General features: G+C 38.7%; 4 protein-coding genes across 7 annotated transcripts in view; 2 read left to right on the plus strand and 2 right to left on the minus strand.

Annotated features, from left to right (window-relative positions):
* LOC306853527 (fermitin family homolog 3-like) overlaps positions 1 to 27,769 on the minus strand; it is a 568,382-nt gene that overhangs the window by 157,161 nt on the left and 383,452 nt on the right. The window lies entirely within an intron of this gene.
* Positions 3,421 to 5,451, minus strand: LOC306853276 (phospholipase A and acyltransferase 3-like). Its single transcript, XM_079390561.1, has 5 exons — positions 5,386 to 5,451; positions 5,052 to 5,083; positions 4,586 to 4,694; positions 4,204 to 4,472; positions 3,421 to 4,000 (listed from the first exon to the last, which is right to left on the minus strand). The coding sequence occupies exons 2-5, from the start codon at positions 5,058 to 5,060 to the stop codon at positions 3,881 to 3,883; spliced, it is 507 nt and encodes a 168-aa protein (XP_079246687.1). The 5' UTR covers positions 5,061 to 5,083; positions 5,386 to 5,451; the 3' UTR covers positions 3,421 to 3,880.
* Positions 5,870 to 20,288, plus strand: LOC306853534 (neutral alpha-glucosidase AB-like). Of its 4 annotated transcripts, XM_079391026.1 has the most exons (25): positions 5,881 to 6,123; positions 10,684 to 10,773; positions 11,754 to 11,855; positions 12,070 to 12,178; positions 12,393 to 12,520; positions 12,690 to 12,869; positions 13,466 to 13,538; positions 13,800 to 13,881; positions 14,420 to 14,516; positions 14,601 to 14,781; positions 14,875 to 15,028; positions 15,116 to 15,351; positions 15,448 to 15,574; positions 15,908 to 15,987; positions 16,531 to 16,671; positions 16,834 to 16,930; positions 17,042 to 17,143; positions 17,423 to 17,666; positions 17,797 to 17,861; positions 17,963 to 18,039; positions 18,309 to 18,383; positions 18,463 to 18,576; positions 18,669 to 18,781; positions 18,889 to 18,989; positions 19,107 to 20,288. In XM_079391026.1, exons 2-25 carry the CDS (start codon positions 10,751 to 10,753, stop codon positions 19,211 to 19,213), a joined length of 2,808 nt encoding a protein of 935 aa, XP_079247152.1. In that variant the 5' UTR covers positions 5,881 to 6,123; positions 10,684 to 10,750; the 3' UTR covers positions 19,214 to 20,288. The 4 variants fall into 4 exon arrangements, with proteins under 4 accessions (XP_079247150.1, XP_079247152.1, XP_079247151.1 ...); XM_079391025.1 differs by lacking the exon at positions 10,684 to 10,773; XM_079391027.1 differs by lacking the exon at positions 5,881 to 6,123 and having other exon boundaries at positions 10,624 to 10,773.
* On the plus strand, positions 20,945 to 27,718 carry LOC306853153 (pre-mRNA-processing factor 39-like). The gene is made up of 14 exons (XM_079390355.1): positions 20,945 to 21,025; positions 21,469 to 21,707; positions 21,798 to 21,923; positions 22,094 to 22,212; positions 24,109 to 24,276; positions 24,632 to 24,815; positions 24,910 to 25,014; positions 25,436 to 25,663; positions 25,744 to 25,870; positions 26,010 to 26,281; positions 26,468 to 26,652; positions 26,788 to 26,859; positions 26,943 to 27,111; positions 27,241 to 27,718. Exons 1-14 carry the CDS (start codon positions 20,968 to 20,970, stop codon positions 27,313 to 27,315), a joined length of 2,127 nt encoding a protein of 708 aa, XP_079246481.1. The 5' UTR covers positions 20,945 to 20,967; the 3' UTR covers positions 27,316 to 27,718.

A 27,769-nucleotide genomic window follows, 5' to 3' on the forward strand; every position in this document is an offset into this window, starting at 1 on the left:
ATGTGCTCACCTTTAACAGTAACATTACTCAAATCGTAGAGAAGGCTAGACTCAAGAACAAGGTCAATAGTGTTGAGACACAGGCTATATGTACTCATTTATCTGTGATTCACTGCACAACCGGAATAGTTTCTGAAAAATATATAACTTGCTTTGGAAAGCTTCAAAAAGCTAGCTTTGTTTCCAAATTATTAAATGCATCAAGTACACAGTTTAGAAAAATATCAACAAATAAAACAATTACAGGACACATATGCATAGTGACAAACCAAAAGAGAGGGCACAACTAAAGAAACCGAAGCAATGTCAGAATATATTCAACACTATTATTGGTGTAGCAGGCTGAACACTATACTAAACGTCCGTGCAAAACTTAATCGAAATAGTATCCCTGCTGGCTCTGAAACTGACAAAGTTCTGAATGTTACTGTTATGTAATGTCGCGATGTCCAACGTGCTGCATGCACTGGGGATTTCTGACGTCACTTTTTCCCTCCCCCTGAAAGCAACCTCTCTGTGTTCGAGGACCTCTTGATTTACAAATTAAGCACTAAAGTTACAGCAAATAGCGTGGTTTACTTATCCTAGCTAGCAAACTGAAAGGAAGGTGGTTAACGTAATATTCCTCCTAAAAATCACACGTAATTATCCCCTCGACCTTAAAAGTTAAGGTTCCTTTTGCTGACGGTACAAATATTAGCTTAACATTACATAAGTTAGCCTACCAACTGCAGTTGATGGTGTAACTTAAGTTAACGTAGTTAGTAAAAAATATGCCCATAACATTAACGTTACATGTTTATAAACAGCTATTCTAACCTCGTTTTACATGTCCTCAAGCGAACAGTTAGCAGACATCATTTGGCATTAACATGTAACTATAATAACTTAGCTATCTTAGCTGCACTGAACCCATGCAGGCCTGGCACTGTTGTTGTTGTTGGAGCATCAGCAACTGTGGCCTGACGTTACTTCGTGCAGTGAGAGCTTCTCGCAGGATTTTGAGGGATCTCGTTATTTCAGAAAAACAGAGCAAAATTTTTTTTTCATGATAAATTATCTCGTAATTCTGAGATAATTAAGTCGTTAATTCAGAAAAACAGCAAAAACTTTTTTTTTCATGAAAAATTATCTCGTAATTCTGAGATAATTAAGTCGTTAATTCAGAAAAACTGAGCAAAACCTTTTTTTCATGAAAAATTATCTCGTAATTCTGAGATAATTAAGTCGTTAATTCAGAAAAACAGAGTAGATTTTTTTTTCCTCAAGTGAATGCAATACGCTTCCGTAGTATTATGGTGAAATATTTAACATGAATTTATTATCAGGATTAAGGTCACAAAATCAACACTTTTTCACAAAGTTTTTCACACACAATTTAATATATAGATACGTTATGTTTATTCTCATTGATGCGAAATGTGGAAACAGCAGTGTGTCTTACTATAGCAGTTCTTGGTGCTGCTGTTGCCATTTTTGGTTCAAAGACAAAGAGAAGCAGACAGTGAACAGTGGAAAATAAAGAACTAGAAGTATTGTGGAGGCATTTGATTAAGTCAGTAATTTTTGGTGCATTTTACTAAATTTAAATAAGTAGTTTAAATGAACAATTAAAATGTAATACCATAAGAAAATCAATTACGTTATTTGGTAACTCAACAATAGAGCAATGAATTGTCGACAGATTTTTTCTTTTTTTTTTAGATAATAGCTACATTTCTAGTGACCTTTCAATAATTTTTATAACTGTCTAATTATACAATCAAAACTAGTGCACAAACAAAATTATGTTTAAACCTTTATTAATTTGGACTGAACTTGTCACTGCCTACATCTGCAGACTGTATTATGCCTATAAATACTTTAAATCGCTGCACTTAAAACGAGGAGCGTCTCGCTGCATCCCACAAGATCCAGGGGATGTGGTTGGCTCCAGATCCAACTCCTCCCACCTTACATATACCTAAACCTACCCATCTCCATCCCCTGATCCCTATCTCCACCCCTAAACCTATCCATCTCCATCCCCTGATCCCTATCTCCACCCCTAAACCTACCCATCTCCACCCCCTTATCCATATCTCCACCCCTAAACCTACCCATCTCCTAGATGTGGATTCAACTACGCCCCCTGGATCTTGTGGGCTGCAGCGAGCCCTACTTGCTTAAAACAGCAAAGTAGAAAGCTTATTGTGTTAATTTGGTTGTATGGTGCTGTTTAGTGAAATTTTGCTCATGCATCAGCATAAAACAGCACAGACTAAAAGAGCGATCCTGAAATGCAAGAATTCATATCGGTAATGATTAACACAGCTGACATGTTTATGGGTTAAATAAACAGTGAATAGGAAATAATTATTTCTAATACAGTTTAAAAACAAAGTTGATTATATAGAACATAGGCTAAATTTCCAAGAGTTACAGAGAGATAAACACTACAAGATTCATGGTTTTTACAAGGGAAATAAAACATATTAAAATATGATTACTGTGTAGATTACTTAGATGAATTGTAGTTTTTTACTGATTCCAAATTACATGACAAAAATTTACTTAATTTAAGTCCATGTTTGATAATATGTGTAGACCTTGAGTTAAAGTATCATGTTAAGCAAGAACGGTCAACATGGGCTTGGTCAATAGGGGGCCAGTGGGGTGGGCAGAGATTTTTTTTCAAGTCCACTATGGACACCTGGACTGAAGCAACATAAAATTCCTTATATTTTAACTAGTTATCTTTAGCCATATGCCCTGTTCAAAATACCCATACTTGTGGTCTTTGCACTTGACCACTTCACTACTTATATGACATATTTCCTGTACTTTGCCCAAGGGTTCAAGAGTGCTTGAAGACCACAAATGTGTGTAGAACTTTTTATTACCTGATGGGACACTTATAGTGTTGTAAAATGTAAGTGTTTATAGAGCTTTATTTTATTTTCAATACTTTCCATTGTAAAATAAACTTCTAAATGTCTGTTCAGTAGTCCCTAAAACAGATGTCATAATTTAATTTGTGATAGTTCTAATTGAGTGATAAAAAGTAATTGCAAACATTGTACAAAATAAATATACTAATATATATATATATATATATATATATACCAATAAAATGTGCATTACTTTGTTTTACTACCAAATTATATATCTCATTATTGTTAATAATTAACTTACATTGGAAAGGTTTCCGTGACCTCTCGCAAGATCTTGGCAAAAAGATTTATTTACAGAACATGATGCATGATGGGATACACTAAGCCTTGAATACCCCTCTGGATTTATTGTGCGGTAAGGGCACTGCACTTTGGTGTTTTTTAGACCTGGGACAGTCTTGCACACTTACTTCCGGCCACGTTCATGTGCTCTCAAGTGGCCAAGAGTGGCAGTAGTCATTTTCAGCTTTTTTTTTTTTTTTTTTTGCCAAACTGTAATGTGTGAAAAGGATTTGGGGGATTGAAAGACGTGAAGGACACAACCGATGCAGAACAGACTACTATAGATCATTCAGATTAAGATGCTTGATGACAAGGTACAGCCGTACACAGTGGTGGTTCATGATGACACTATATTCAGCTTTCTATATTTTGCTTATAATACACAGTTCTAAAAGTGTTTGAAAGGTCATTAGAAATCTAGCAGAAAAATAAATGTGTGATATTAAAAAAAAAAAAGAGAGCGATTTATCAGTGGACTATCTCATTGCTTTATTGCTGAGTTACCTTACACCGCCACCATACATTTTACATTCTTTCCATTTATATACTAATTATTTACATTTAAATTGAGTGGTTTGTTTTAATGATTTAAAGTTAATAAAAAGCACCAAACTATTTACTGGCTTTAAATAATCTAGTACGTTTAGTTCTTCATTTCTCACTGTTCATTGTGTCTGCTTCTCTTTGTCTTTTGAACCAAAAAATGCTGAAACAGCATAAGCAACGATTCCAAAGGCAATCCCTGCACCAGCAGTCGCAGCAAAAGCCTTCACTGCATCTCGTACCTGTTAGAACAACCAGAAATTATCTATATTAATTCACTGTGAGAAAAGTTGTTGCTTTTGTGACATTAGCCTATAATAAATTAATTTCAAATATTTTACCATACCAATCCAGTGATTTGCAAATTTGAGACATTTATGAGTAATTCAGTTACGCTACTTGTGTGAATAATATCAATATTCCAGGTCATGCCAAACAGCTGTACCTGGCGGGACTCTGGTTTTCCGTATCTCAGCTCTGTAACAAAGTGCTCACAGTTCCCTGTAAGCACACTATACGGAAGTTCTTTTCCCAAAAAACTATGTGCATCCCATAGAATCTCTTGAACAAGATGTGGCTCATATTTCTCATCTAGAAGGTTGTTGATACGATAATCATCATTGCCAACTACTTCATAAAGTTCTTCTTTCTTCACCTTGGCTTTATCACTTAATACTGACATCATACTGTAGGCTCCAGCTTGAGCATGTTCAGCTGTAGAGAAAGAAATGGAAAAGTAAAAGCAATCATGAGACTTGAATGGAATGTTTTGGATTGAATGCAAGTTCAGATCAATAGACATAATTTGAGGCATGTCAAATACTCACAGGGAGGGGCCAGGTGAATCACATAACCTTCTCCAACATAAATAACCCAGTGCTGGTACGAGCCTCGGAAGATTTCAATCAGGTCTCCAGGCTCCGGCTTTTGATCATACTAGGACACAATATCAGGCCTAATATTATAAATAAATACAGAATCATAATCTGTCAGAAATGTAGGCTAATGTTATATTGTTTAACTGATAGCCTATAACGCTATACCATTGCACTTATGAACAGGCTATAAAAATCCCAAAAGTAAAACTGTACGCAAATAGTTTAGATCTCTGTTACTGTAATAAAATTGCTTCACGACAGACCTCGAGCAATAAGCGTACAGTGTTAACCATGGTTTTATTGCAGTAAAAGTTAAGTAATCAAGGTTTGTTTTTTTTTTTGTAGTAAAACCATGGTTAATTTTCGTAAGGGAATTCATTCTTCCCATTTTTTTGAGGTAATTAAAAATATTTACCTTAGACATGGCGACCAACTTTCACTTTAATCCTGTTAGAAACACATAACAAAGCATTTTTGTGGGAGAATTTAAATCTCTACGTCAAGGAACACATTCTCTAAATTACATATAGGCTAAATCATATTTTATGTAGCCTACATTAATGTAAAGGCTATCGTAAATATTCATTTGAAACATCGGAAATAGAGATGGTAGGCAAATCGAAACTTGTCTTCCGAAAATAAACTAACAAACTAAATTTGCGCTCTACGATCCATGCTTTTGAACAAAGTATTCATAATGAGTAGGAAAATTACACCGTAGTCTTAACTAATTAAGGTATTATACTTACAAGTACGTTTCCTATGTAGAAGTGATACGTTTCTGAAGGGAAATCATAAATAGCTCTACTCGACCAATCAGATACATTCAGCGCGGATAGAGACGCCCCTTAAATGTGGTGTTGGTGTTCTTTTGGAACGATTTAAAATATACGTGCACTTTTTTTGACGTTCTATTTATATTATTTTAATCCAGAAGTCTGCTTTTTGTACGTTTAAGACAACCAGAGTGGACTTATGTAGCAACTTTTCCAATGTTGGACAAGCAGTTCTTATAAAATTTATCAGTGGGCGCATCAATATGATTGTGCTCATAAATAAGCAACTACTTTAACTTTTGAATTTAGATATTACAGTGTGTGATCTAAAATTAACCAAGCATCATAACATCATCAAACACAGCCCATTTGCACGACTTTTTCCAAGGAATGTTTTGGTTGAGAGTGATTTGACAATAATAACTCCTAACTACAGAGGGCGATAAGCGTAACTTTCCCTCGGACGAAAGAATACACGAGAGCTTCCGCTGTCTGGTGCACCGTGCGTTGAAACGGTGTTGGAATTGGCAAAAGTATCAAATACTGCTCCTTTCCCGCTCACATTTCGTCATTGTAGTAGTTGTTTTTATGTAGATGAAATATTGTGCATGGAGTATTTGGCATAAGCACACAAACGATGTCTGCGATGTTCGAGGGGAATGCCTTGTCAGCCATGCAGACGACTCATTGCCACACTCTAAACAATTACAGGTGAGCAGTAATAATCATATATGTTAACAATAACTTATAAAACATTGTATCAGTTTATGGAAGGAATTCCAGTCTGCATTAAACTGCGTTATCTGTATGAATGAACAAAATATTGTTCGCTTTTTACTGCCATGAACGAAGGTGGTTGATTTAGTTTGAGTTATAGGAATGATACAGATTTGTCAAGTTCAGTCCAGTATGTTAGTAAAGGTTAAAACTACTGGGAGCATAAATCCCCATTGTAACTATGTCCATTTTGCATACGATATCATGTGTTGCCTTCTCTGTCAGTGCATTTCTGTGTTATTTCAGGTTCAGTACAATTTCCTGGCATAACGGCTTTACATTGCCAAGGCATTAATAAGTATGCAGGATTTTCATTTTTGTATATTTATAAATAAATATTTTTACAGTTATTGCCCAGAATACAGTGTAAAATGTGGCATGGTGTTGCACTGTATATGGGTTAGTTGGAATGGAAACTAATATTAAATAGCCTATTAAAGATTTTTCAGCAAAACTTAAAACCTAAAATTAATACTTTATTAAATCAGCACAGTTGTAAAAGATATCAAGCCATTGTTTTGGCTACAATATATTAAAACATTTCTTTCATAAATTATATGCACTTATAGCATATACAATTTGTGACAGCTTATTATAAATGTTCCATGTTGTTTCTCAGTTAATACACAGTCATAAAACTGCATATTTTTAAAGTATGATTAGATGAAGGATAGCATGTTATACTGCTGTGACTGCTAGACCTGTTATTTCTAAATATACTCAATATAGAAACAAAATCTTATTTTATTGCAAAATGTATGCTACAGTTAATTTCAATGTATTCCAACTGTCCTTTTTCTTTTTCATCAGTCCTCAAGAGCTGGCTTTAGAAATCAAGGCTTTCATCAGTGGCGTTGACCAGACGCAGGGACGTAAACTCAGTGTTCGGGATCATGCCCGCTGCGCAGTGCGCCTCCTTCGAACTGTCCCAGCCTGCCGTGGAGCCGTCTTGGAACACTTAAGAGGAGTGTATGATGAATATGTTGCAGCCTTTCTGCAAGACCTGGAGGAAGAGGGTGAAAACGGTGGTAAAAGTACAAGAGGAGGAGGCAGCACCAGTGTATCTAATTTGGAGGATGTTATTAAAGAAGTCCATGCAGTCCTCTCTGAATTTATCAAGCTTAGTCCTAAAGCTTGGGCTCCTCTTGTATCGACATGGGCCGTTGACCTTCTTGGTCAGCTTAGCAGCAAGCATGCAGGTCGAAGGGCGGCTCCTCACTCATCCAGCCTAAATGAGCTGCTGCAGCTTTGGATGTCGTGTGCAGCCACTCGCTCACTTATGGAGTGCTACTCCCAGTGTCTAGCGGCCATGTTGGCCTGGTGCCCTGATGCCTGTGTGGATGCCTTGTTGGACACCTCTGTCCAGCACTCCCCTCATTTTGATTGGGTCGTCGCCCACATTGGTTCAGCTTTTCCTGGCACCATCATCAGCAGGGTGCTGGCTTGTGGCCTCAAAGACTTTTATGCGCATGGATATTCCTCTGCTGAGAAGATCAGCCAACAGCAGCCAATAGACAAGAGCAGCAGAGTCCCCAAAATAGGCTCAGTGGTTGGTATCCTTGGACATTTGGCCTCCAGACATTCTGACAGCATCAAGAAAGAGCTTCTCAGGATGTTTCAGGATAGTCTGTCTCCTCCCCCTCAAAATGTACCTCCACATTCATCCGGGGCAGGTGGGTGGGAGAACTCCCCTCATCTCCGTAGGGCCACTGTACCTTTTTTGCTTCAACTGGCTGCTCTTTCCCCCACGCTCCTGAGTGCCGTTTCTGTAGAACTGGTGGAGTCCCTTAGACCGCCCGTGCTAATTCAACTCCAAGCTCAGTTCCAGGCCTTGCCCCGGGAGGAGCTCGAGAATATGTTGGGTCTAGCGGTGCATCTCATAAGCCAAAGCCCTTCAGGTGGAGCAAGGGTGCTGAAGTTCCTTGCAGACACTGCCACACCATCTTCAGTGATCATATCAGGCCCTACACCCTCTCCCCATGATAGTATTCGAGAAGCCTGTGACCGCTTACTGCAAATGCTTCTGCTACATCTTCACAAGCTGGTGCACAACAGACCAGAGGGTGATGAACCCTTCCCACAGTCCTCTGCTGCCCCAGCAATGCCGCAAGTGATCCCATTTCTAGAGGAGCTCCAGGGACACATAGGTGATCTGTGTGCTGAAACCCTCCGGCTTGAGCGGAAGAGGCACCTCTGGTTGCATCAACTCCTGTGTCTGCTATCCGTGTATGGCGGCCCAAGTGTGGCCACTGAAGCTTTGTGCCAGCTCTTCACCCAAGCCCGAAACCCAGAGGAGCTTGCTCTGGCCTCGCAACTGTACACCCCACTTTCCACTTCACTTTCCAGGTTGCTGCCGTCAACAATAGCCCGCTGTGTTGCCCAGATCCACACTCAAACCCTTGACACCAAACAGTTGGCTCAGCTCCTGAACAACCTGGCTACTGCGGTACAGAGTCAAGATGAGGATCGGAAAAATGGAGGGGCTGCAACGGGGAGTTCAGCTCAGTCATCGATGGCCGCGCAAATTAGAGCTGCCATCTCCAACCACCTTCAGGATTTCTGCCCATTGCTTCTTCATGGTGACACCATGGTATCCAAGGCGGCTGTCCGTCTGCTTTCGTGTAGTCAGCTTCCCAGAGCTTGCTCTCCAGCTCATCTGTTGCTGATATGTAAAGCGGCGGTGTCACACTTCTTTGTGTGTTTACGACAGCAAGGGGAGAGTCTTAGTGTAGGGGAAGAGGAAGTGGGCTATTCCATGCGATTGTTGTTACGTCTTGCAGCCTACTCTCCCTTGACGCTTAAAGCTGTGCTGCAACAACTGGTGGAGGGAGCCCTGCACAGAGGCAACCGAGATTTGTTTGGAGGTCTGCAGGAGAACCCAGGTGATGACACCACACAGTCGTCCAGCCTAGTTCCAGACTTAGGCATCTCCCTCTTGGACATAAACTGCAAATTTGGCACCTCTGTTAACTTCTCAGGTAACGTATGGTCTGTGTTTCATGCTGGAGTGATCGGAAAGGGTTTGAAACCTCCATACACCCCTTCACAACCTGACCCAGATATAGTCAATCAGAATTTGCAGACCTTGTTTGCGGTCATGGTTCAGTGCTGTAGTTCAGGTGGAGGAAGCCCTACTGGCAATGTTAGGAATGGTTCTGCTGGAGGTACCGCTAATGGTCGATTCCCTGCCAATGAACCTCTCGTTTCTGATGAACTTCCCCCAATTAATGCTGAGGCTGCAAAGGTAATTGCTGTGACTATGGTGGAGAACATTTGTCCAGATGTAGCAAATGGAGAACTGTCCTGGCCTCCAGAAGAACATGCGAAAACCACAGTTGAGCGAGATATACATATTCGTCGTTGCTTCGAAGGAAATCCTGTGCTGTTCCATCTTCTCCGTGTAGTTGCAGCTGGACGTCCAGCTCTGTGCTACTGCTCCGTCATTTTAAGAGGTCTGCTTTCCACCTTACTGGCTCACTGGGATGCATCAAGGGAACCGTCAGTGTTGGACTCGCCCTGGCACCTTCAGACCTCCTGTTTGCTTGTATCATGTATGGGTGAAGGTCAGCTACTACCACCAGTGTTGAGTAACATCCATGAGGTTTTCCCTCACCTCTCACCCTTTGAAGTTAGGCTGCTGCTGTTGGGTGTATGGGAGTACATGCGGGGGAACAGCCCAATGCCACAGAAGTTCACCTTCTGTGCTGACCAAGGACTTTTCTTTCGGGACTTTTCACGGGACGGTGATGTTGCACGCTATATTGCACCCATCCATAGTGTTCTGCATAAGAACATTGACCGCCTGGGACACCTTTGTTGGAGGTTTCAAATTTGACAAATGTGGCGTTTAGACTTCTTGCATTCAGATATTTTTCTACATATTGTTAACTTAGGTGTGAAGTTAATATTATTACATTAAGTTGTCAATGTCAAACATAGTAACAGAAAACCAATTTAAAGCCCAATTGGGACCGTGTTAAGAACTGCTTTTCTGTTAACCATCACATCTGTTTTTTGTATCTAACATTTGTTGTCAAGCTTTCTGTAGATTTTTGTAAGCACTGAAAACCAGGCAGTTTAATGCCTACAGCAGAATGCAAGATATTTAAAAAAAAAATCTGTTTTTGCAATCCTGCACATTGTCTCTGTTGTTGTTGGGTGGGAAAGTGTAAAAATAAATGTGCATTAAAATGCCTCTTATTCTGTTGTTTATTTTGCAGCAATAGCACAATAGTTCAAAAATTAAAAAGTAAAAGTTACATAACACTGCATGGGATTAACCAATGACACAGATTTTATGCTGTTAGTGTTGGTCATGTCTAATTTTTATCATCAAATCAACATGAAACGAGCCACAGCTACTGAATTATCCCTGCCTATCTGTAATGTAGATAGTTTCATCACACAATTATCTCGAGTACACAAGCATACATGTCAGATGGGTTGATTTCCATGATAAGTGCGGTCTATAGGGATATGGTTGTTACCCAATAGTGTTCCTGCAAACACACTAACCATCCAACAACCTCCGGGAGGCTGGGCTTAAAGCTGTGTGTCCAAGATGGCGGTCGTCTCCATTGAAAGGTAAAACAAAGACTAAGCTATCATGCAAGTTCGTCGTTATGGCTTTTTAAAAATGTCCTCGGTCTTTATTTGAAGCTAACCGATGGGCATCTTGTGTGAGATTTGGGCTGTAAATCTGCTGCAGGTGTTGAACGAGGAAGTAAATAACGTTAGTAGATGCGCGTGGCTGAGCCATCGCTGGCCTTAGGACGAGTCATCCTTTAATATATCGCATTGATTATTTGCGCATGCATTGCAGCCATTTTCCATGTCATCCTGCCTTTGAGATATTTTTGAAAAATGCAATCCGGTTGTCGAGGTTGTAACTTAGTTGTTTGATCGGTGTGCAATGCTAGATAAAATCTGAAGAGTTTACAGATGACTTTATCAAGCACACAGTTGAGACCAAAATTAACCGCTATTTTTAATTAAGGGAAAGTTAAGCTTTATGGAGCGAATGAGTATATGCAACAATGCATTCATTGAGAAAACGCAGCTTTCTGAATAATGCCGTTGTTTTTACATATATCTAGTTGCCCTTTTGAATGAAGGACACCAGATTGTGTCACGTGCAAGGTGTTAACTTTTTTTTTTTTCAAATATAAAAGTAGCTCACTATGTAAATATAAAAATCGGTTAAATCATGGAAGCTCTTATTTCCCTTTTCCTTCACATTTAAGTTCTCTTAAATGTGAAGGAAAAGAACTGATAAAAAATGAACATGGTAAGAACCCAGTTCACTTTGCATACACATTCTGCCATCAGGTCCTGTGAATGGACTTTGATCTCCTTTGGATTGTGGGTAATAGCTTTATTGTCCTATATGTGTTTTTATTTTTTTATTTTTTTTGGCTGTGGGTGTTAATTCCCTCCTGATCCCACATCTAATTACAGAGAGGAAGAAAATGATCCTCAAATAAGGAAGTGAACATAGCACTGACTATTGTTACTCCACCCTGTAGCACTCCGCCAAGCTTAATTCAAACCTTTTCCTCTTTTAGGATGGGGCTGCTGTCTGTGGTCTGTGTGTCTCTGTTTTTCAGCAGCGCCTTTGCTGTGGATCGGGGAAACTTTAAAACCTGCGATCAGAGTGCTTTCTGCAAGTATGTCAGAGTTATGCTGTTAATTTTTAACTTTTAAAAGGATTGCATGTTAAGAATCCTGTGAAAGAGAAATGTTACTATTATTTTATTATTCTGACATATGTCAAATTGAAGTTATCCACCATATACTCAGTTTTGGTAGTTGAGAGAGTTCTTAACTTGCATCTGCAAATGTGTCAGAGAGGCAATGATTTTTGTCTCTATTTGTCCGTAGGCGTCAACGGGCGCTCAAGCCGAGTCAGTCCCCATACCGAGCTCTTCTGGAAACGTTGGAGCTCAGTGACTCCAGGCTGACCCTACAGCTCATCAATGACAACAACAAGGTCTGTTTCATGCTCTCCTTTAAGTGATACCTCTGAAAACAGTATTTTTTTTTAATCTCCTTGTTAAAAGATCTGAAGAATTTCTTGATATTCAGTGGTTTATCTGGTCCCATTTATGGCCAAATCAAAGAGGAAGTGAATCTGCCCTTGTCCTGGGATTATATCCCTGCTCGAAGGCTAGGATTTTGGATGATCGCTCTACTGCTGTTTGCAGGTGCACTTGCTGCTGGAGCTGTACAGACTGCAGGGGAATATGACGCGGGTGAAAATAAATGAGTTGAAACCTCTGAAGCCACGCTTTGAGGTGCCAGACGTGCTCATAGCAGAGCCTCCAACTGAGCCGTGAGTGTGTTTCTGATCTGAGAGTGCACAATGACATTCAGAGAACAGTCAAACACATGCATGATTTATTGTGTTCCTCAGAGTAACTTCGGCTCAATTCTGCTGCTTTTTTTTGCGTCTGATTCCCCTGTCTCCCTTTGTTGCTCTCTCTGTGTCTCTCTCTTTCCAGTCTCACAGTGTTGTCCAAGGATGATAATGGCGTTGTGTTGTCTCTGGGAGCAGAGAGCCAGAGGTTGATTGTTAGTGCCCGTCCATTTAGGCTGGACATCATGGAGGGGCCAGAGGTGTTGCTATCCCTCAACTCTCGTGGCCTGCTGGCCTTTGAGCACCTGTGTCTTCGCAAGGACACGTGAGTATTGAGTTTTTCTCTTCTACAATGGGCTTTATTTGGAAGCTGAGAAGAATACCTATACACAACTGTTCAAAAGTTTGGGTCTGTAAGGTTTTTAATGGTTTTGCTCTTTTGTTCTTATGCTTACCAAGGCAGCATTTATTTAATTAAAAAATAAAGAAAAAATCAATAATATTGTGAAATATTATTCCAATTTTAAATAACCGTTTTCTATTTTAATATAATTTAAAATGCAATTTAATCCTCTGGTTTCAGCAGCCATTCTTCCAGTCTTCAGTGTCACATGATCCTCAGAAACCAGTATTAAAAGTATTAATTTCTTATTGGCCCAAAACATTTGAAGGGTAGTGTAGTTGATAAAAATGCTATTACTACAAGGATTTAAAAGGATAGTTCACCCCAAAAGTGGTCTTCAACGTGCTTAGGTTAAAATAATTCCCTGCACTCTCCCATAAGCAGGACAAAGTACAGGATAGTTTGCTGCCGAGTAGAGGAGATTTTGTAAATGTCAGTGATGAATGCATGCCATTTACTACTTAAGCCTTACTATTGTTATTCTCTCTTTTGTGTACATGTTGGGTGTGTTATCAAAGGCAAGCACAACCAGATGGTTCTGAGGTTAAAGAGAGTGTAGATGGAGATCAACAGCAAGATGAAGGCGAGAAGGTCAGTAGCTGTTTACGTGCATTTGTTGGTGTGCTCAGGTAAATAATACTACAACTTGATTCAGTGTCATCTTGCCACGTCTTCAGTTAAAACCAACATGTCCGATTGCTGTACCTGATCTGGTTTAGCAGCTTTATGTAGCGGTTATGCAACACTGATATGTGTGAAAAGTACTATAGTAACTAAAGAAGTGTGACCTCATAATCATCACACTGAGGACTGAAACCAAGAATAAAACTTTATTTTCCCCCCACACAATAGAATGAGGATGGAGAGAGTGATAAAGAGGAAGATGGACTGTGGGAAGAGACGTTTAAAGCTCACACAGATACCAAAGCGAATGGTATGTTTCTATGTCAGTTACATTTCCATGAAATCACTTGACGAGTGCAGTTTTTAAACTGGTCTTCGTGTTTTCTATTGAAAACATCTTGAAGGGTTTATTCCTTTTTTTAGTAGCCAATAAGTTTTAGTTTGATTGCATCAGTCATAAATGATTTCATTGTTATAGACAGCGTTTGATTGGACAAAAAACCTGTGTAGCGCTATGAGTTTTAGAGAAAAGACTGCAAATTTAAAATGTGTACACTACTTTTTTTTTTCTTTGAAAGAAGTATCTACACTATTTGATAAAAAATACTGTAATATTGTGAACACAATTTAAAATAATTGTAATATTTTTAAATGTAATTTCTTCCTTCGATGGCAAAGTGTCACATGATCCTTCAGAAATCATTTTGATATACTTATTATTGTCAATGAAAAATTGAAAGCAGTTGTGCTATAATATTTTTGTGGAAACTGGGATGGGACTCTTTGATGAATAAATAATAATTAACAATAATGAAATGTTAATATTAATATATCAGTATTTTCTTTAGGCCCCACATCGATAAGTTTAGACTTCTCCTTGCCTGGTGTAGAACATGTGTACGGTATTCCAGAGCATGCTGACGACTTAAAACTCAAAACTACAGAGTGAGTATACATGTTAATACACAGAATTCAAAATATACCTCCTATGAAACTGGTAAGCAAGGTTTTTTTTCTTCCTTTTTCTAGTGGTGGTGATCCATACAGGCTGTATAACCTAGATGTGTTTCAGTATGAGCTCTATAACCCTATGGCTTTATATGGATCCATACCTGTCATGCTAGCTCATAACACACATAGGACCATGGGTATTTTCTGGCTTAATGCAGCTGAGACCTGGGTAGACATCAGTTCTAATACAGCGGGAAAGGTAAGAGGTCACTAGGCTTCTCTATATTATAATCTCTTGTGTATTTTAAAACTATAACTCCTAACTTCATTGTTACTATTGTGTTTCTTTCAGACTGTCTTTGGTAAGATGCTAGACTTTGTTCAAGGCTCAAGTGAGAAGCCACAGACGGACGTCCGTTGGATCTCTGAGAGCGGTATCATTGATGTCTTCATCATGCTTGGGCCCAAACCATCAGATGTCTTCTCACAATACGCCTCTCTCACAGGTAGATGCCACCTATGAACTCTAAACTACACCAAACCATCTTCAGGCTTCAGTCAGAAATATTGAGGGGCTTTTTTTCACTTTCTAGGCACCCAGTCTTTCCCTCCCCTCGCCAGTCTGGGCTATCACCAGTGCCGCTGGAATTATAATGACCAGGATGATGTAAAGTCAGTGGACCAAGGCTTTGACCAACATGACATCCCTTATGATTTCATATGGCTTGATATTGAGCATGCAGATGGCAAGCGCTACTTCACCTGGGATCCCCACAAGTTCCCTCAGCCTAAAGAGATGCTTCAGGGCATAATGGACAAGAGACGCAAGGTTAGCCACAGTTGTTGTAAAACTACAGTATAGTTTGATTTTCATCTAAATATTCCATAAAGATTCTTTTGTGATGGATTATCTTGTTTTGAATAGATGGTGGCTATAGTAGACCCCCACATCAAGGTTGATAGTGGCTACAAGATCCACAACGAGATTACTTCTAAAGACTTCTATGTTAAGAACAAAGATGGCAGGAATTATGAAGGCTGGTGCTGGCCAGGTGGGAAGTTTGTTTTGAAATGTAGTTGTGCTGCTTAATATTTTAGTGAATAGAAAGTATAAAAGAACAGCGTTTATTTGAAATAGAAATCTTTTGTAACAATGTAAAAGTCTTTTTTTTTAATCAATTTAATGCATTCTAAAATTCTCACTTTTGATCAATTGAATGCATCCTTGTGGAGTAAAAGTATTAATTTCTTTAAAAAAGCTGATCAAAACTTTTGAACCGTAGATTAAATAATTTCACTTAATTAAAAAACAAATGTGGTGTTTGTGTTAAAATGCTTAATGTTACATGTATTGTAGTTTAAATGCATCTCTGGTCTTCTCACAGGAAACTCTGGTTATCCAGATTTTACAAAACCAGAAATGCGGGCCTGGTGGGCCAGCATGTTCGCCTATGACCAGTATGAGGTAAGAACTTTGTTTCAATTGTGTCATGGGGAAAGCCTAAACTAGGAGAAGGATCTGAAACTGTTATATCATAATGCTCTTGACCAAAAAGAGTGTTAACTTGACCGATTTCCTCCTTGTTCTGTTATTCTAGTAATTGCAAATAAGTTATTGAAGCAGATGTTGTAGCTGTACCTCTGTTTTTCCCCACTTCTAGCCCAAGCAGGATGTGGTGATGCTTTTATGTATTTTGCTGCATTTCCCTTCTACGTATGACTGTTTGTAAAGTGCTTACGCTCACAAAATTAGATTTCAAGAATAGGTTCAAAGTAAAATATGCACAAATGAATTTACTCATCTGTACACCGGACTGTAGAAGGACATTGTGTCAATCATTGGTTTACATTCCACTCTGAAATCTTAATGGTCCAGTGTCCTGCTCCGAATTTGCTGTGCAGCAGTTTTGCGTTCAGTGTGAACAGAATTTCTTTGTATTTGGAAACTTTGACACATCACGTGAAAATGGCCAAACAAATCCTGTTGTCATAACTCGTTGATTTTCAGGGTTCGATGGAGAATCTCTTTACTTGGAATGACATGAACGAGCCATCTGTGTTCAATGGGCCTGAGGTCACTATGCACAAAGATGCACTACATGGACAGTGGGAGCACAGAGACATCCACAATATCTATGGACTTTATGTGGTGAGGAACTGATGTATGGTTAAACGTGGAATATTTTATAACCAACAAAAGAGAAGGGACAAATATAAAAAAATATTTTAAACTTCCACCTGCATTAAATATTTTTCTGAATTAAATATTATTCTCTTACTTTCCTTGATTTCTCTTTGTATTATTTTGCAGCAAATGGCCACTGCCGAAGGTCAGACTCAGCGATCTGGTGGAGTTGAAAGGCCTTTTGTGCTGACCAGAGCCTTTTTTGCCGGTTCTCAAAGATATGGTGAATTCATGTTGTTGTTTTTGCACACGGAAATTAAAGTTTAAGACTTCATGATCATTTTATTATACATGCTGTGTGAAAGAAACATTTGGGGTTGTATATTTTCATCAGGTGCTGTTTGGACTGGTGATAATGCTGCTGAGTGGGACCATCTCAAGATTTCTATTCCCATGTGTCTCAGTCTTGGGCTTGTGGGCGTCTCCTTTTGTGGAGGTCAGTAATTATCTGTAAACTCGGGGTAAAAACTTTGCACAAACAAACTTTTATTTCTTTGCTTATTTTGGGGGGAAATGTATTTTAACATTTTAAAATAAGTATTGTGGTTTTATTTGTAGCTGAATGCGCGATCTAATTAGAAAAATATTTAATAATAAAACGCACAATGGACAGAGGATGTGTATAGTTTGAAAGGTCTACTATATTAATGACAATGTAGTGCATTATCTATGTTTTGTAATCATTCTAATTATTTCTGTCTCTTCTTGCATACAGCTGATGTTGGTGGCTTTTTTAAGAATCCTAGCACTGAGCTTCTGGTTCGCTGGTATCAGACGGGTGCGTATCATCCATTCTTCCGTGCTCATGCTCATCTAGACACCACTCGCAGGGAACCCTGGCTCTTTGGCCCGGAGAACACTGCGCTCATTCGGGAGGTAATCCGCCAGCGTTATGCTCTTCTGCCATACTGGTACCAGCTGTTCTACCAAGCACATAAGACTGGAATGCCTGTCATGAGGTGAGCGAGGTCCCTGTGAATGCTTGCTTATGATATTGTTCATTATTTCACGCAGACTAGATTGTTTGTATAGTCATAAGTACTGCTTATTTTTACATGAGTGCACTTTTTCTTTTCTGTCGTATCTCAGGCCTCTTTGGGTTGATTATCCCAAGGACACAGCAACTTTCACCATTGATGATGAATTCCTAATTGGTGAGGAATTAAAAAAAAAAAAAGTTTGGTTTTTTTGGGTTTTTTTTTTTTCTAATATCAGTCAGTCTGTAATTTATAATGTATACTTTTTTTTTGTTTAGGCAGCGATTTGTTGGTTCACCCAGTCACAGAGGAAGGGTCTCGTGGAGTCACAGCCTATCTGCCTGGAGCCGGAGAGGTGATACTATAACTTGAATACTTTATGAAATCAAAATCTCTCTCTTTCAGGAAACGCTAGCTAGAATGAGCATATTTATAAATTATCCCAGTAATATTTCTACCACCAGCTTCGTTGTACTATGACATAAACTAAAGCTTAAAAATGTTTTTTTTTGGTCCATGTCAAAAATGTACTTAATGTGAAAATGAACGCAAATGTATATAAGATGTTGAATGTTTTATTAGATTAACTCATGCTTCATACTGTTTTCCTTTTTCCATATCCAGGTTTGGTATGATGTCCACACCTTTCAAAAACACAATGGCGCACAGAATCTCTACATCCCAGTCACTCTGAGCTCTGTAAGAGTCTCTCCCTGTTCAAGAAAATGGTTTTATATTTGAGTTTTATTTCTTTTAATTGTTTTTTTTTTTTTTTAAGGTCCCGGTGTTTCAGCGTGGTGGCTCTATCATCCCTCGGAAGGACAGAGTTCGAAGGTCTTCTGCCTGCATGGAAAATGACCCATACACCTTGTATGTGGCCCTTAGCCCTAAGGTAAAGAGCTAGTTCTTTCTGGTGACTAATAAAACAAATGATATCATTTAATTTAATTGAAAAAAAAAAAAAAAATCTTTCACACGTTTTAGAAATTTGCTGAAGGCGAGCTCTACATTGATGATGGCCATAGTTTTAACTATGATACAAAGAAAGAATTTATTCATCGGCGCCTCACTTTTGCCAACAATGCTCTCACCTCCAGGTATTTACATTAATCTGTCCTTTACTTATCTGCTTCATTGTCCAAACATTTTTAATTCAATTCTGTACAAGTAGTTTTGACTCACTTCATACTTTCCTTCATCTCAGCAACCTGTGCCCAGACTGTAATTTCGTAACCTCGTCATGGATTGAAAAAGTTCTCATTTTAGGCGCCAGCAAGCCAAGCAAGGTTCTTCTTAAAATGGATGGTAAGAAATTTATTCAGTTCTGCTGAACATTGTAATATTGGAAAATAATGTCTTGTATTACAGCGGAAATGACCTCAATGTCTGAGATTGTATGGCTTCTCATGATCTCTCGAACAGGCAAAGAAACCCCTGTGGACTTTGAGTTTGACACTTCCATGTCAGTGCTAACCCTCCGTAAACCTGGGATGAATGCTGGGGCCGACTGGATCCTGCTGCTGCAGTAGCTCCCTGCATCTCTATAGCGGCTGGGGCCAGATGACACGAGATCTAAAAAATCACTTGAAATTCATCAGTTGAAAATTTCACTCTTAATTCATAAACGCATTGAGCACTTACAAATTCAACAGTTCAAAAGTAAACAAGTGGTGCAGTGGGTCAGAGATATTTCTCAGTGCTAAAAAGAACTGGATCCAACTGGCAGGGTCAGACAGTAAATGCTTTCCATTTTAAATGTAGTAATGTCATTCAAAAGTCAAAAGCTTTGTTTTTAATTTTGTGTAGTGAAAAGTAGTATTAAAGTCAGATTAACTGAATGATGCAGTGGATTTAAATCATTTCAGGGCCGCAGCGCAGATAAGAGTGTTAAATGTATTTAAACCCTAAGAGCACAGTGACAACCCAATTATTACTGAAGTCAATTGGTCTTTAACAAATAGATTGGTTCCTTTTCCAAAATAAGACAACACCATAATTTCACAAATCAATTCTGTTTGTCTTCTAAGTTTAAAAATGTTAAAACTCTTAAAGAAAAAAAGAAAGGTTTAACTATGGGAACATCAGGGGTTTTAGAGTTCAGTTTTGAAAGTTCTTCACAGGAGACTACTAAAAAGCTCTATTTGCTTATGGCCTAGTTAGTTCATTCAATGTGGGATCTTGGGTTTGGATTCTTTTACAGGGGAATAAGCCACTAAATCTGAGTTTATTTTGTCTTATTTCTTACATTCTTGTTTTCTAGATCACTTGAATATGCTGTTTATGGGGTGGGTAGGGGGATTTATGTTTTGAGCCAGCAAAGCAGAATGAAACAGTCAGGCACTTATAATAATTCCAGTCTAATCTACTGTGATGGGGAAGATGATTTGTGAAGTTAATTCTGTCATCCGCTATAAAATTGTTGATATCTTGTCAAAGTGACTGAAGTAAATGTCTCATGAAGGAGAGCTTTGTGTAGATCTTACACCACTGCTCTGATTTTCCACTTTGTTTCATTCCATTTTTGAGGGTGACCCTGAAAGAGGCAAAACGTAACGTCTACACTTTTGATTGAGATAATAAAATTACTGTACATTCCCAACTGCATTTGTTTGTTTTGCCTCATTTCTATGGCAGCACATTCATGGAAAGTATTAAAAGAAATTTTAAGTCATAACTACACACTTATTCCATTTAAAAGTACCAGCTTGAGATTAAAGGGTATTAAGCGACATAGTTTTTTAAATGTTTTACGTTAAAAGTGGCTCCAGACTGTTTTTTATTTATTTAAAACATATTTACAATGTGTCACTTATTCCACTCGGTTGTAACACTATTTAATTTTCTCTTCGAGATTGTATGGATTTTTTTTTTATTATTAATGAAAATCTAAAAATTTACAAACAAAGCAGGCTTTAAATGAACAAAATTAAGACATATATAAAAAAAACAGTTGCAGATACAAGGCAGACATAACTAAATTATATACATTGTACATCATTAACATCAATAATTAAATATGATTTAGTAATTAAAATAAAAATATTACACAAATCAAGATAAATAAATACAAAAGGGGTTACAAGATATTATGAGTCACTAAATTGGTTGAAGAAATTAGCTAATGTAATAGCTTTATTGCTTGAAAGTGTATGTAGGGAAGAAGCAATAATTCTAAGTACATTTATGTAGATTGTATGGATCATACAGCAGCGGTGTGTTACATATGACAATCTACTGCGACAGCGGTCGCATTTTATATGCGTCATTTGTTGTGTGGTCAATAATGGCGGCGGAAGGCACTGAGGACCTGGGCAACAACGGGGCACTCATAAACCCTTCAGGTTTCCCTTTAAAAGTTACCTAATAAAATACCGATTTTTAAAGCATGTGTGAATAGTTTGTCGCATTCAATTCCTAAACGCGTTATGCGTAAGTTGTTAAACCAGCGCGTCTTCATAGCTAACATAGCGATCTAAATAACCATTGATTCAAACTTGAGCATTTTTATCCTGTAAGAGTTGTTTGACACATTTATGTCTAATTTAATACGAACATTAAGTTGCAGACTAACCTTTATAAATGGTTAATTAATAAATCACCTTTCGTCAACAGAATATGTAACATTTTGTGTCCAGTAAGATTATAGCGAGATTCAGTTTTACTAACTTTAATATCAGAAGTTGACTATTCTATAAAACTATTCTTACCCCTATAATGTACATCATAACATAATTCAATACAGTGAATTAAACTGCAGTCTGTTTAATCAATACATTGCTTTCAGTGACAGAGCTTTATAACCCTGAGGTTGCAGACCTTCCCAAGCCAGATGTTGAGGAGTCAGCAGAGAGTGGTGCAGATGGAGGAGACACTGGCGCCCCAACAGCATCCTACACCGCGGAGGGAGAAGAGGAGGAAGAGGGAGAGATGCCTGCAGACTTCCAGAGACTTTGGAAACTTACCAGCTATAATCCTCAAGATTTCAACAGCTGGACTGACCTCCTGCAGTATTGTGAACAAGAGGTGAATGTGTTGTAAACAGATTGCAGTGTTTCATTATTGGGGAGGCACCAAAATGTTAGTTGGTTTTAATTTTTTCATTATTTATTGCAGGGCCACATGAGGGCTTGCCGTCAAGCCCTAAATGCGTTTCTGCTGAGGTATCCTCTGTGTTACGGTTACTGGAAAAAGTTTACGGATCTTGAGAGACGGGCCGGTCACATCGTTAAGGCTGAAGAGGTGAGAACATGCATAGATGGACATTTCAGTCAAATACAAAAAAAACAGGAACGATCCCAAAACATAAAATTACTTGGCATACTATATTTCTGTAATTTTGTAATATTAAAAAATGATTTGTACATAATATGACAGCAGAGATGTAAAGCTGTATTTGGTTCCTTTGACAGGTGTGTGTACGAGGTTTGAAGGCAATCCCTCTCAGTGTTGATCTCTGGATGCACTACATCAACCTGCTGCTGGGAACGCTCAACATGAACCTGCCTGAGTCAACACAGCGCATCCGCAGGTGCCACTGACAAACTTGCAGCCTTTTTTTTCCAGGATGCAGTTTCAGCTTCCATTTTTGCTCTATGATATTGTTAGACCCAGTTTGTTACTAGTTTTCTTTCTCCTTCTGGAAATAGCAGATTTTGTCTGAAAGTCAGTCTGCACTGATGCCAAGTTAACTTTGTTAATGTGGTGATAGTATATGGGCAGAGTTTATTGAGGAACATTAGTTGCATCTTTGTCAAAGCTCTGTCTGACCAGAAACAAATTCAAGTGTTTTTACAAGCAAAAATTAAATGGACGTTAAATGCTATTTAGTATCTTAAAGGGATAGTTCACCCAAAAATTTAAATTCTGTCATTAATTACTCAACCTGGGGCACGTTCAGGCTCACACCGGTTTTGCTACGGTTTCCGGGTTGAACGACATGTTTCTTGTAAACGGTGTGCAACGGGGTTTGAGATACGTTTTCTCTTGTTTGGTAGGTGTGTCAAAAATATCACCGTTTCCATTTAATAAACGTTTTGCACCATTTTTTCGGGGCTGAACGCAGCCCTGATGTCTTTCCAAACTTCTCAATGTAAACAAGGTGCAACACGTGTTCCGCGTCAGCAGCAAGGAAAAGGATGCGCATGCGTCGTGCTGCTCTCCAAAATAGCGCCCTAGGTGACACAGAGGAGAAGAATTGTTGAATAAAGTTGTAATTTTTGTTTTCTAGACACAAAAAGTATTCTCGTAGCTTCATAAAATTACAGATGAACCACTGATGTCACATGGACTATTTTAACGATGTTCTTACTTCCTTTCTGGGCCTTGATTGTGGTAGGACCCTTGCTGTCTATGGGAGGGTCAGAGAGCTCTTAGATTTCAGCAAAAATATCTTAATTTGCGTTCCGAAGATGAACGAAGGTCTTGCGGGTTTGGAACAACATTAGGGTGAGCAATTAATTACAGAACTTTCATTTTTGGGTGCACTATCCCTTTAATACCTTTAACAATACAGTTATTCTCGTTAACAGTTCAAGCTAATAGGCCTATGCACAATTAAGTATGCAATACACTGCACAAATGTTATTTAGATTATTGCCCTGATTAACAGACTGTTCAAGTTAATACTAGTTGCGACTAGTTAGTAGTGATTTTTATTTTTATTTTTTGCTCCAGGCTATGAATTCGTCCTGTCACACTTTGTTTTTCATTAGTCATGCATCTCCTGGCAATGAGGTGCATGTTTCTGCATTAGTTTGTTGTGTTCAGAACAACCTGGAAGTGTGGTAGTCTGTTATCCTCTGTCATTTAGTGCAGGATGTCCAGTTTTTCTCAGTAATCATTTACAAGTTGGCAAGTATATGATGCCTAGAGCTTTAAAACCTGTTCAGATTTGAAAAGTTGTGAGTGTATTCCAGACTTTAGTTAAAACTTATCTAAAGGAAACTGATCTTTTTTTTTTTATCCTTGTTGTGATGTATATCCAAGTGAAACGGCTTCTCAAACTAGAAAAAAGGTAGGGTGGGGCTTTTGTCCACCTGGAATTGATTGGACAGTTGTTATTTGCTAATTGCTACGTTTTCATGCGACTGACGGGTAACATTCCGTAAAAAATAAGAGTGGTCAATTTTGATTTCATGGTAACTTTAAACAGTATTCTTTACAGCAGTGGTTCTCAAACCTGTCCTGGGGACCCCCAACCACAGCATATTTTGTAAGTCTCCCTCATTTAACACACCTGATTCAACTCATCAGCTCATTAGTAGAATCTGCACGTCTTGAACTGGGTGTGGCCTATGAGAGAGACATACAAAATATGTGGTGGCTGGGGGTCCCCAGGACAGGTTTGAGAACCACTGCCTTACAGTAATAAGACATTTCAAGAAACAATGTAACTTGAAAAGTAAATGTCCTGTCTTCTCCTCAGTGTGTTTGAGGAGGCAGTTGCAGCCGCTGGCTGGGACTTCCATTCAGACAGGCTGTGGGATCTGTACGCCGAGTGGGAGAAGGAGCAGGGAAACCTGAATTTCATGACCGGCGTCTACGACCGAGTACTGAGGGTCCCCACACAGCTCTACAGCACGCATTATGAAAAGTACGCTATGCTCATAGATCATATATGTGTTAACATTGTTTTTCCTCACACAACTCCTCAGATTTGAGGCACATATTCCACATACCACACACACACGCATGGATTTGTGAGCATTTGTTACCATTTCTTCTCACGCTCATATTCTGTGATCTCTTTCCTCCTTTATATTTAGATGCAGCTGAATGCATCAACAAAAGCCTAATTGGTAAACTGTCAAACACCTTCAGTTAAACACTTCAAATCCAGATCATCAAAATATCTCAAAAATTATTTTGCTTTCAGAGTCCATAAAAATCATGATGACCCTTACATTGAACAAGGCTGATGTTATCAGAATTTCTGTCTCTTCTCTCAGGCTGAAAACTCACCTAACCTCCCACCCGCCTCAGGATGTCCTGTCTCATGAGGAGTACAGTAAGGTGAGGAATGAGTACAAACAGAGCCAGATTCAAGCCAAAAAAGAAAGATTTGATATCAGTGCGGAAGATGAAGAGAGACCGCCTGGGGAGGAAGAGCCTGCAGACAATGGCAAGGACTCGGTAACTCACTTTTTCTTCTGTAATAGTAGGTTTTCTTCAACTGATGTGATAGTCTAGAGATTATCATTTTAAGCTTTAACATGTTTTTATGCAGGAAGAAGCAGTGCAGAAGATGCAGGAGCTCCTAATGGTCAGCAGAGAAGAATTGTACCAACAAAATGAAGCAGAAGTCAGGAAGAGATGGAACTTTGAGGATGCTGTAGGTTTCTCAGAAAGATGCTTCATAGAGGTTGAGGAAACACTGATGTTATCTGTAAAAATAAATCGTTTTTGGGGAATGAAATTAATACTTTTATTCAGCAAGGATGTGTTAAATTGATCAAAAATGACAGTAAAGGCATTTACATTGTTACAAAAATTATATTTCAAATAAATGTGGTTCTTTTGAACTTTCTATCAAATAGAAATGAATAGAATCCTGTAAAAAAAAAAAAACATTCTCCACTAAAATATTATCTACTCGAATTAAAAACTGTTATTTAAAATTGTAATATTTTTCATCGAATAAAGAGACTTTCAAATATATCTAAAAATCTTTCTGACCCAAACTTGAAATGTTTATGGGTTGTGTATGATGTTTTTCTGTCAATTTAGCTTCCTCTCTCTCCTTTTTTTCCCAGATTAAAAGGCCTTATTTCCATGTGAGGCCTCTGGATAGAGCCCAACTGAAAGCCTGGCAGAGCTATCTGGACTGGGAGATTTCGGAAGCTGAAACAGCAGCTGAAGGGGCGGCTGTGGAAGGCCATGAAGGCTCAAAACATGAGTGTGTAGCTGGGCACAAGAGAGTACTAATTTTGTTTGAGCGCTGTCTCATTGCTTGTGCACTCTATGAGGAATTCTGGAATAAAGTAAGTAGAAAGGAGATCCAACAAGATCCTGATGACTGACTTTTTTGTTGCATTTTGTAAGCTATTTATGTATGTTACAGTATGTGCATTACCTGGCACCGCACGGGCTGGAGGAGGTGCGTAAAGTGTACCGCAGAGCTTGTGAAATCCATCTTCCGTACAAACACAGCATCCACCTTCAGTGGGCTTTGTTTGAGGAAAAACATGGTGAGATAGTAAGTTTAGCGTAGAAAAAATAGACTAGCCTAAAATCTTAAACATATTTAATTGAAATGTGGATTTGTTTCAGCTACTGCAGAATGTGTACATTACATTACATTCACTTAATTTCTTTTCACTCCCATAGGTAATATTACAGAGGCACAGCGTATTCTAGAATCACTTGAGATGACAGTGCCCGGTTTGGCTGCGGTGCGTCTGAGAAGAGTGGGTCTGGAGCGGAGAGCAGGACGTTTGAATGTGGCGGAGGCACTGCTGAAGGAGACTGTGGAGAAGAGTAAAGACAACCCCCAACTCCATGCCTTCTACTCCATCAAACTGGCTCGCTTTCTTCACAAGCTGTGCAAGAACCCTTCCAGGGCCCGCACTGTTCTACAGGAAGCCATAGAGCTGAGTCCGGTAAATGATGCATGTTTTAGGTTACACATTTTAGGTATTTTTGATCAAATAAATGCAGTCTTGGTGTGCATAAAATTAAAAGAAAAAAATCATAACTCTAAACTTTTGAGTGGTATTACAGAAAATTATCACAATTTGATGCACCACAATACCAATATTTGATGACTCTTGGATTCGGATCCTCAGGATAACGGTAGATTGTATCAGAACCTTCTGGAGCTGGAGATGTCAGGCGACCTGCGGGCTAATGGAGGTGTTGTTCTGCAGTGTGTGGCCAAAGCCCTTGCTGCTCCTCTCTCCCCAAAGACCAAAATCCTTTTCTCCCAACGTGGCCTGCAATTTGCTGAGGACTTTGGGACCACAGTACAGAGGTCAGAATTAATTAAAACCATTCTTCGTAGCTTCAGCACTAGTGATAAAACATGTATATTATGTTAATTTACAAATGGATTATTACTTCTAAGTTTACTTAAACATTTCCTAACATTTTTCTTGTATATTATCAGTGTGTTGAGCATGTATGAAGAGCACCAGAAGCTGCTGAAGGAACATGATGCAAAGAGACAAGCAGAAAATGAGTGAGCTCAAAAAAACAAACCCAGAGATCTCCTTTTGACATTTCTTTTTGTGAAAGCCTTTTAAATGTTTGTTTTTCCTAAAGCGATAATGATGATCCAGAAAAGATGAGCAAAATGGATTATCCATCTGCCTTGACGGTGCCACAGACAGCTCCACCCACAATGCCTCATGTTCCCATGACAACACCACCTCCCTCTATGATGGGCGGAGACATGAGTGGATCATATGGGAGTTATGGCAGCTGGTACCAGGTAAAGGATTGAATGTTGTTAAAGCACTGCATTTACCCAGCAGGAGGCAATTAAAGCTTTAAAAGATTAAACACGATGCATCTTGATTTAAAATGTGTATTGTATACAAATATTATCCTGGTGTCTCAGCAGCAACAGTATGGAGGGTATGGCAGCTACCAGAACCCGTGGAACCAGTATAATCAATACTACCCTCCCAGCTAAGTCCCTTCAAAGACTGAGGTCTGGGGTGCTGCTTCATGTGATCCACTCACACATCCTCAATCCTCCAAAAGTTGCAGCAGTGCATAACTTGAGCCAGTGTCAGAAGTGAGGGATAAAATGTACAAACCTATTATTATGTTTTTAAAGGATGGTACTAAGTGCCACCTTACATCTAAAATGCATTTGTAGATATATATATATATATATACCTTTTCATGCTTTCTATGTAATTTATCTGTGAATTAAGTCAACTTTATTGATTCCCTGAATTGTATTGTGAACATTTTTCTGTTGACCATTTTGTACAAAGTTATTTTAAAATGTTTAAAATTCAGTTTATTGTGCAGTCACAATCTTATAATTTTAATAAAATATAATACACACAAAACATTTCTTAAAATTCAGATATGTTGTATGAAGTTTTTACTTAAAACCTGTTAACTGTCACGGGCCC

Source organism: Barbus barbus (genome assembly GCF_936440315.1).
Source record: "Barbus barbus genome assembly, chromosome: 33".
Classification (NCBI taxonomy): Eukaryota; Metazoa; Chordata; class Actinopteri; order Cypriniformes; family Cyprinidae; genus Barbus; species Barbus barbus.